The sequence below is a fragment of the Erythranthe guttata genome, chromosome 14 (assembly GCF_056151865.1).
Source record: "Erythranthe guttata isolate IM_541 chromosome 14, IM_541, whole genome shotgun sequence".
Taxonomy (NCBI): domain Eukaryota; kingdom Viridiplantae; phylum Streptophyta; class Magnoliopsida; order Lamiales; family Phrymaceae; genus Erythranthe; species Erythranthe guttata.
In genome coordinates this window covers 18,981,329-18,991,396 of record NC_142546.1, presented here as the reverse complement: position 1 = coordinate 18,991,396, position 10,068 = coordinate 18,981,329, and the positions used below count along the sequence as shown (strand labels likewise).

The 10,068-nt window shown below is 32.5% G+C and overlaps 1 protein-coding gene across 1 annotated transcript; it reads left to right on the top strand.

Moving 5' to 3' along the window:
• The first annotated feature begins 7,491 nt into the window (after window positions 1-7,491).
• On the top strand, window positions 7,492-9,256 carry LOC105957250 (uncharacterized). The gene has a single exon (XM_012981179.2). It carries the CDS (start codon window positions 7,815-7,817, stop codon window positions 9,024-9,026), a length of 1,212 nt encoding a protein of 403 aa, XP_012836633.2. The 5' UTR covers window positions 7,492-7,814; the 3' UTR covers window positions 9,027-9,256.
• Window positions 9,257-10,068: the final 812 nt, after the last annotated feature.

The window sequence follows — 10,068 nt, the reverse complement described above, 5'->3', positions numbered from 1 at the left end:
GTTCTTGCGCAACTTCATAACCGTACACTGTCTTCACAACGGTGATTAATTGATTGTAGCATGAACAATGTATTGTCTCGATGCTTTCAACACAATTGGTAGAATTTGCAAAAAATCCCCTCCAAGACCATCCACCGTAGATCTGACCTCCACCACCATAGTCGTCATCGCCTCCTGCGCCGCCTCCATAACCATCCCATTATTAACGTCGCCTCCACCGCCATAGTTGCTCCATAGCCATCGCCGCCTCAACAATGGTTAGAAGTGATGGAGAGGGAGAGCGAGAGAAAGAGAGACGAGAGAGGGAGAACGAGAGAGAGAGTGAACGAGCGAGAGAACGAGAGAAACAGAAACATGAAGAAAATAAGAAAAATAGATCAGAGAGAAACGTGTAGAATTTATGGATTTAGGTTAAGGGCAAATTTGGGATAAAAAAAAAGTAAAGGATGTGGGTCATATTTATATTTATAAAAAGGATTTAGTTCAGAAAAAAATATTAGGATTGTATCCCATATCTAATTATGCTTCCAACTAGGGACCTCTAGCATATTAACATTATAGATTTATCATTTATAATTATATAAAATATATATTTAATTAAATAACTAATGGGGTATCACTAACAACACAAAAGGGGATTGATCCACCCTTATTTACCCAAATGAGTTGGGGGTTCTCACTAATTATCACTATTTATTAACTGCTTATGACTCGAGTGTTGAAGGATATTAATGTTATGTTGAATTTAAAAAATGCACTTTAAAAATAAGCTTATCAATGAGTACTTATTCATAATGGGGTTGAGATAAAAAGTTGTTTTACAAAAAAAATCCACACATTGTTCAGAGGTTTGTAAGAGTCTATAATCGCCTATCGCATTGTAATATGTTCCAATTTCATCATTTAATTTAATTTAACTTCAATTTTGATCCCAAATTTCACAAAATATTAAATTTTGACCAAAAACACAATTTTGAGTATAATTTCGCTCGTCGCCGCCGTTGACCGCCGGTCTCCGGCGTTAATTTTTTTTCCTCCCTGATCCGCTGGTTTCTGGTGTTGACTTTTTGATTTTTTTTTCCTTGATTTTTTTTCCGCAAGTCTCCGGCGTTGACTTTTTCGATTTTTTTCTTTCTTTAACATCTTCTTGTCAACGACAGTACAATTACGTTAATGTACTGTCAACAACAATATAATTACGTTAATTTACTGTCAGTGACAATATAATTATTATTAATGACAATACAATTACGGTCAACGTTTAGCCGCGGGCGTAAAAAAACAAAAAATATCACTAAAAAAATCAACGACCGGCGGCAAAAAAATAATTTCAGAAAAAAAAAGTTTAAAAAAAAATTAAAATTGGATTTTTGTGGTCAAAATTGATTAAATTTGGATGACAATTAAGAATTGGGTGTAAAGGGTTGGGGTTAATTTTGTCATATAAATTATTTTTTTCTTTATTTATAATACATATTAAAGGGATGTGTTTATTGACGAAAAAAATATAGCCGATAAACCTAGAATAATAAAGATGGTTGACCAGGAACTTATGCACAAAAACCCCATTTAAAAAAACTACAACATTTATTGTTGTCATGATGCAAGTAATAATCGGATGAAGCATCAAAGTTTTCATTTGAGCCCTACTAATGAATGTAGGTATAAATCACAAAGTAGCCCACCACCCTTTCAAATGATGAAGCGGCCGTTGGAGATTGTTCCGTGAATGTAAATCTTCCTGCAAATTACTCATTCAAAGAACCATCCGAGAGGGGTTGCTTCTCCTAATCACTTCAATAATAATTATTTCTTTAATTTAAAAATATTTTCATTCCATATTATTTGTCACCTTAGATTTTCAATATTACACTAAATGTATTTTTTACCTGTTTTAACTTTATTAATTTAACTCTAAGTATGAACTCTCTTTTATCATATCATTAGACTATGAAGGTTACTTTTGAAATGTTTTTTGGGGTCTGAAAATTGCTTTTTGCAACTCATACCCCAAAAAGTTTTCTCCGATATGAATGCGTTCACCAGCATTTTTCACGCCCAGTTTGAGTGTGCAAAATACTGGTGAACGCCCGGTTTGGGCGTTCGGTATCAGTATGGACGCCCGGTCAGAGCGTTCAGCAGTGGTTTTTTTTTTTTTTTTTTTTTAATTTCAATTTTACTTATTTCAATATTTTTTTTATAATTTCAATTTTACATATTTGAATATCTTTTTTTTATATATATATAATTTCAATTTTACTTATTTCAATATCTTTTTTTTTTATAATTTCAATTTTACTTATTTCAATATTTTTTTTATTATTTCAATTTTACTTATTTCAATATTTTTTTTATATAATTTCAATTTTACTTATTTCAATAAATTTTACTTATTTCAATATTTCAATTTTATAATTTCAATTTTACTTATTTCAATATTTATTTATAATTTAATTTTGCTTATTTCAATATTTTTTTATAATTTCAATTTTACTTATTTCAATATCTTTTTTTTATATAATTTCAATTTTACTTATTTCAATATTTTTTATAATTTCAATTTTACTTATTTTAATCTTTTTTTTGTTATAATTTCAATTTTACTTATTTCAATAAAAATACTAAGTTCGACATAATAAAATATTAAGTTCGACATAATAAAGTAGTAAGTTCGACATAATAAAGTACTAAGTTCGACATAACAAAGTACTAAATTTGACATAATAAAATAATATAATACATTAAATCCGATAAAACTAACTAAATCAAACACTATTTAGAATATCTCACGCTTGACGTCTACCTTGGATTGTGTTGGTTTCCCTGAAAAAAACGTAAAAAAATTAATAAAAAAATAAAAAGCAAAAAAACAGGGGGAGGGGGGCCGAACGCCCAAGCCGGGCGCCGGAAGCTGTTTTGCACGCCCGGTTTGGGCGTGGATTCATGGTTTACACGCCCAACTTGGGCGTGTAAAACAGCTTTGGGCGCCCGGGTTGGGCTTTTGCCCTTTATGTCAAGATTTTTCGAACGAAATGACGAATTTTTTACTTCGTTGTGATGTGTATCACGATCTTCATTCGATAAGCTCATTTGTGTTCGTATATCACTTCAACAAAGATGATTTTAGGCCAAATTAGTGACGAGAGTGATTTTTTCTAGAGAGAGAAAAAAATATGTATGAGCTGCAAATAGCAATTTTAGGAACCCAAAAAGTAAGTCCCTTTTAATATGTTTTTCCTAAGATTATAACACATGTATTGAGATTTTTAATATTTGTGCAAAGCTAAAATCATCAATTAATTATAAATTGAGGGAGTAGTTGTTACCAAGTGTGTATACAAATAGTAATACGATAATTATTACCTAGAAAAGATGATCTAGTTGGTGGTGTTTTTTTTTTGTAAAACGACTTTTGATAACTGACCACAATTTAACCCTACATAATTAATCGGCAAATTTCTAACTTTATCTTGCACAATGCAATGTACACCTCTTGTATGGCTTGTGAACTATTCACTATGTTCCTAAATAATAGTCATTTTTTTATATTTGTACAAATCTTAAGAAATTCAATAAATATGTCTTGATATTAGGAAAATGTACTATTATTAAAATAAATGTTGTCATGGAACTTGACAAATATTGTTAGACCAAAATACGCTTATTTATTAATTAATGCAGGGAGTGTTGAAGAATTAGTAACTAGTAAGGACATAATTGAAAAATATGTAATTAATGCAGTGTTGAAATTCTAAAGTGATAGATAATACAAAATAATTTTTTTTTTAAAACGACAAATATTGTGTAACCGAGGGGTATATAACAATGCATATTTATGATTGTCAGTTACCTTTTCAACAAAAAATGATAGGATAAATAATTATTTCAATTATAAGAAAAGTTGGCCAAATATTTAAGCAACCATGACTAGTCATAAAATCCAATTTACATTTCTACCAGAAACCATTATTGGACATAGACGAGATCAATTAATTAATCACAGATAAATATGTCAGGATCTTGTTGATGTGACCACCATTTTCATAATTACACATATTTGTCAAGTTCCATGACATCATTATTTCAACTTTTATTACCCTACAATTGTTTGAAATAATTTATTTACATCCTTTTGGTGAGCATTGAGCAACTAACCCTGTATTTTATCTCTTGTTTTCTTGCTTAATTTAAACTCATTAACCATGACTCATAATCATATTTTATTTTTTTTCAATTGAAAAGCAGAGTATTTAAAAAAAGGGACTATTAGTGAGAACCCCCTCTAACATTATTTTAATAAGGATGGATCTAGCTCCTTTTCCTTTATTAGTGAGAGACCCATTACTTTTTTATTCTCAAATTTACCCTTCAACTATTCTCTACCAATTATCCACTAGTTTGATGTATTAAAAAAAATATATATTTTAATTTTAATTTTCGATTTTTTTATTTATTTCTTCTTTAAAATATAATAATAATAATTAAATTTTCTTTTTTATTTTTTTAATATTTTTATTTAATTATTTTTTTACTATATATATTTTTTTGTTTTTCAGTTAAACAACTATATTTCAATAAAACAACTATTATTAAAAACAACTGTTATTAAAATAATTGGTATTAAAACAACTATACATTCCAACAACTATTTGTTAAAATAACTATTTATTCAAAACAACTAAAAAGTAATGAAAACAACAATATTGTTTTGCGAAAACAATTTTATTGAATCAAATAGAAATTATTAAAACAACTATATTGAATCAAATAGAAATTATTAAAACAACTATGCATTCCAACAACTATTTGTTAAAGTAACTATTTATTCAAAACAACTAAAAAGTAATGAAAACAACAATATTGTTTTGCGAAAACAACTATATTACTATACGAAAACAACTATACTGAATCAACTAGAAATTATTAAAATCAACTAAAACAAAAGCAAAAAAAACACACTAGAACTCCAACAAAAACGACTATTATCGATACCAACTACAACCGTAACAAAAACGACTATTATCGATACCAACTACAACCGTAATGAAAACAACTATATCCTTTTGACTAACATGAACACAGTTTCAACAAAGTAACATACATTCTACAATTAATTGAACGATAATCAGCCTCCCAAACAATACCAAACATAACGGATGAAGCAGATCCGCTTATGTTAAGCGCGAGGTTACGGTTGAGCGTCGGCGTTTGCGATTCTCACATGAAAATGCAGCCCCAGGAGATAAAGTAGAGAGGTAACGAGCAAAGTGTGAATAAAACGGTATAAATTCTGTGCAAAAGGGAAAATTAAAATTAAAATAAAATAAAATAAAATAGGAAAAGAAGAGAATTGAGAACAACAGATTGATGAACAGTACCACGGATTTTAAAAAAAATCTAATCTTTCAAAATTCCATAGAGAAATGGGGAAGAAAGGAAATAACAAAAACAAACCCCCAAAATAAAAATTAAAAAAAAAAACAGAGTACACACACAAACACGAAGAAGTGAGAGTAAAAATTACCAGTTCCGATGGAGATATAGATACAAAGGAGAGGATTGTTGAGTGAGAGAGCAGAGCTGCATAAAAGCTATGGTGTGAAAATTGAGAAAAATGAATTTAAAAGCAAAATAATTGGGAGTGTGATCAGCAATGAGAAGAAGAATGAATCAGACGCGAAAAATGAAACAGAATATATATGGCCGTTTGTGATGGACGATGTGATTTCTGAAAAGAAGAGAAAAGATGAGGGGATTAGAGAACGGCGGTTTGTGATGGACGATGTGGCTAGGGTTTGTAAATATAAGATTTGGTAATTAGGGATAATATAGGTATAATATTTAATAATTGTAATATTATTAATTTAATTAAATAATTAAGGGAGTTCTCACTAATATTGTAAAAGGGTATAGATCCGCCTTAATATAACCTAATTAGTTGGGGGGTTTTCACTAATAATCCCTTAAAAAAAAATGGAAATTTTATCATTTGTGGGGCTGAAATTCATTTTTTTTTTCATAAGAAAGAAGTAGTGGAAATAAATAAGACTGACAATGTAAATTGTGACATTAGCCGTGTAATAATTATTATTAGTTTTGGCTGGTCTAGCAATCAATGTGGAGTAGCTATTTTTTAAGGGGCAATATGCTAAATACTCTTGTGCACTAATACCCTGTTAAATTAGGATATTCATATTTTCATATTTTGCTAAAAGTTCATCGAACAATATTGTTAGAGAAGTTATACAAAAAATAGTTATCTTATATTGAAAATAAATTTATTATCCTCCAACTTTTATGTCTTCAAAACCATATACAATCTAAAAAATGACATTTTTTGCCCTCTTCCGGCTGTCCCTACTAGTTCCAACGATCGTTGACCGCTTAAATTACACCATATCATTGCAAAAAGGTTATTTTCATCTAAGATGTCTATTTTCAATCCAAATTCTCTAATTAAGTTGTCTATTTTCAGTTTAATCCCTCCAACTAAGTTCTACTTTCAGTCTAAATTGTCTAACTAAACTGCCCTGAGGGAATTTCAGTAAATTCAAAATATCCGGGCGAACTGTTAGCTATACAAAATATTTTTGATGGACCATTAGCCAATTTTTCATGTTTTAAAGAGACTTTATGTGGTAAATTAATTGAATATTTCATTTATTTTATATTTATAAAGTTTTTGATTCTTTTACCCATGGTCAATCTCTAATAGGGGTGCAAGGGACTCGAACCAATATTTTTGGAGTCTTTTCAAATTCTTTTAGAAGTACCAAAACCACTTCAAAGTTCCAAGTCCAAAAATTCAGAAGTTAGAAATTAGTTCCAATTTCAAAAGTTTAAAAAAAATTGCAATTTCAGAAATTTCCTCAAATTCAACTTTATTGTATCTTGATTACGTGAAGATTTTTCTCAAATACAAACTTGTAATGTTAGGGGCGTTTAAAGAGAAGATTTTTAAGAGAGAAATTTTTTCAATTGTGTGCATGATTCGATAAATTTAATGTGGGATCACTTAACATTTCAGTTTTCTTAAATAGACTAAACACAAACTTGAAAAATAGTTGGGGCCCTTTCTATATATAACTAGCTCTGTTGAAAAAAAAGTTGGGGAACTTTTCAAAGGAACTTAACTTATCAAATCTTTTGGGAAAAATGAATCAAGAGCGTTTAATTGATTATTAATAGAGGCTAACAATAAACAATAACGTATATATATAGACTATAAATATATCAGCTGCCCTGCGTTGGGATTTTCTCAAATTTAGTTTTAGTTTTTTTTTTTTTTGAGAGGCTCAATTTTAGATTCTAAAGAACAAAAATAATAATAATAATATAAAAGAAACGAATAGTTTCCCAGCGGCAGAAACCGAGGCTTGTGATCTGTCAACCCCGAGCCTCAGATTCATAACTCCACGTAGGGTCGGAAAGCCGTTTCACCTCCAAACCTCCATCATTAAACAAATAAAAATAAATTGACCCGAAACGAAGGAAAACAAGAGAAAAACAAATAAAAATGTCTCGTAATTGCTGCCCGCCCCCCACACACAAAACACACAGTCACACAGTAGAGTCTCTAGTGTGAGAAACAACAACAACAACAACAACAAGAGCCTGCAGTGTATAGCATACCCATTTCCCATCTTTCCACCTTCTCCAACCCAATATCAAAAAACCCTCCATCTCGATCATACTTTCTCTCTCTACCATTTTTATTAAACATACAAACCACCGCTCTGCATTCCATTTGACTGCGCCACAACGATCAACAAAGAAAAGAAAAGAAATATTAATTTGTTTGAGGATCGGAGAATATGAGAAGGGGCAATGGGTTTACTTATAATACTATGGTTTTATTATTAATTGTGGTGTTGCAATATTGTGGGTTTCTCGCGCATGCAGTGCTGAACCCGGTCGATTTCTTGGCGTTGCAGTCGATTCGGAAGGGCTTGGCCGATTTGCCCGGCTCCAATTACTTTTCTTCCTGGGATTTCACTTCCGACCCCTGTAATTTCGCCGGTCTTTACTGCGACGGAGATAGGGTCGTCGCTCTCAATCTCGGCGATCCTCAGGCCGGCTCTCCCGGTTTGACGGGTCGACTCCACCCGGCCATCGGCCGACTCTCCGCCCTCGCCGAGTTAACCCTCGTCCCGGGTCGGGTTGTCGGCTCCTTACCCCATTCTCTTTCTCAACTGAAGTACCTCCGGTTTTTGGCCCTCAGCCGTAATTTCATCTCCGGCGTCATCCCGGCGGGTCTGGGCCAGCTCCGGGGTCTAACGACTCTCGATCTCAGCTTCAACCAACTCGCCGGAAACATCCCACTTTCCGTCGGAGCACTGCCGGCGCTGTCCAACGTTATTCTCTCCCACAACCGGCTCAACGGTTCGATTCCGGCGTTTGCGTCACAAAGTCTAGCCCGGCTGGATTTAAAGCACAACAATCTGTCAGGCTGGCTGCCGCCGCCGCCTGGGCTTCCGCCGTCGGTCCAGTACCTATCGCTGTCGTCGAACCGCCTCTCCGGTCCAGTGGACCGGGCACTGTCTCCCTTAAACCGGCTAAACTACATCGATCTCAGTATGAACCAATTCACCGGGTTCATCCCGGTTAATCTGTTCGCTTCCTCCATCACAAACTTCCAACTCCAGAGAAACCAGTTCTCCGGACCGGTTCAGCCGGTTAACCCGGTGACAACCCCGACGGTCGATCTGAGCTACAACCGGCTGTGGGGTGAAATATCACCAATGTTCTCGACGGTCCAGAATTTGTACCTGAACAACAACCGGTTCACGGGTCAGGTACCGGCTACATTAGTGGACCGGTTATTAGACTCGAGCATACAAACGCTGTATTTACAGCACAACTATTTGAGTGGGATTGAGATTAATCCAACGGTGGAGATTCCTCTGAGCTCATCTTTGTGTCTACAGTATAACTGTATGGTCCTGCCCGTACAGACGCCTTGCCCACTGAAAGCCGGTTCGGCCAAATCACGCCCTACTTCGCAGTGCATCGAGTGGAAAGGGTAACACTGGGAATTCACACTTTTAAGTAGGGGTATAATGGGAATTTTTGTTCTTCCAAAGGTTAATGGTTTTTATTTGTTAGAATCAAATATTCTTTTATTTATTTATTTATTTATTTGTTTGTGGTAATATAGATAATTAGGTGGGGAATATTTTGGTGAAAATAATTCAATAGTATTTCAATATTCTGTAATTCTATATTTTTTAATAGTTCAGTAATTAGTATTTTTTAATAGTGTGTAATGTATTCTATTGTATTTGATAATTGGTGAATTACTACTGTTTTAGTAGCAGAGAGACGTTGGGATTTGTCGATAGGCCCCCCAAACTCCACCTATCCTAATATCGTAATAAAGATAAAAATAAGTGGCATTTCTGAAATAAATGGCCTTATATACCATTTGAGCATGAACCGTTGGTTATATAGTACTAGTAACATAAAATCACAAACTCCAAAATGAGAATTTATTAATCCCTCCCCCTCAAAACAACTAACGTTTCAGATTTCCATGCACTCAAAATAATTGGCATTTAAGATTTCACATTTATTAATAAAACCAATAAAAAAATAGTAATTTTAGTGATACGCATTTACTTTCTCCGTCTTATATTATTTGTCATTTTAAAGATTTTCTTTTTTCTAAATTATTTGTAATTATACAATTTTTTTTTTAATATATGCGCAACAATCAAAAGCGATATTTAAATTGTTAAGTGCTCTTCCAATTAGTATTTTTTTTATTAACTATTTTCTATGACGAATCTATCTTTGAAGAATTTAAAAGTGACGAGAAACAAATAGAAAAATAATAAACTAATACATTATTGAGATTCTATAATGACAGTGATTAGGTGTTGATTTGCCAAGGTAACGGTATCAAACCCTTTTGTATCACTAATGTCACTAAAGTTTCGTTATAACAAAAGTCACTACCATTTAACTACCAAAATTTTTGGTGTACCAACGTTTTACTCCCTCTGTTCCACAATAACTGTCTCTTTTTAAAAATATTTTTGTTCCATATTATCTGTCACTTTATATTTC

Bases quoted from the DNA above. Each gene is read 5' to 3' on its own strand.
- LOC105957250 (XM_012981179.2), top strand. From the start codon at position 7,815: ATGAGAAGGGGCAATGGGTTTACTTATAATACTATGGTTTTATTATTA.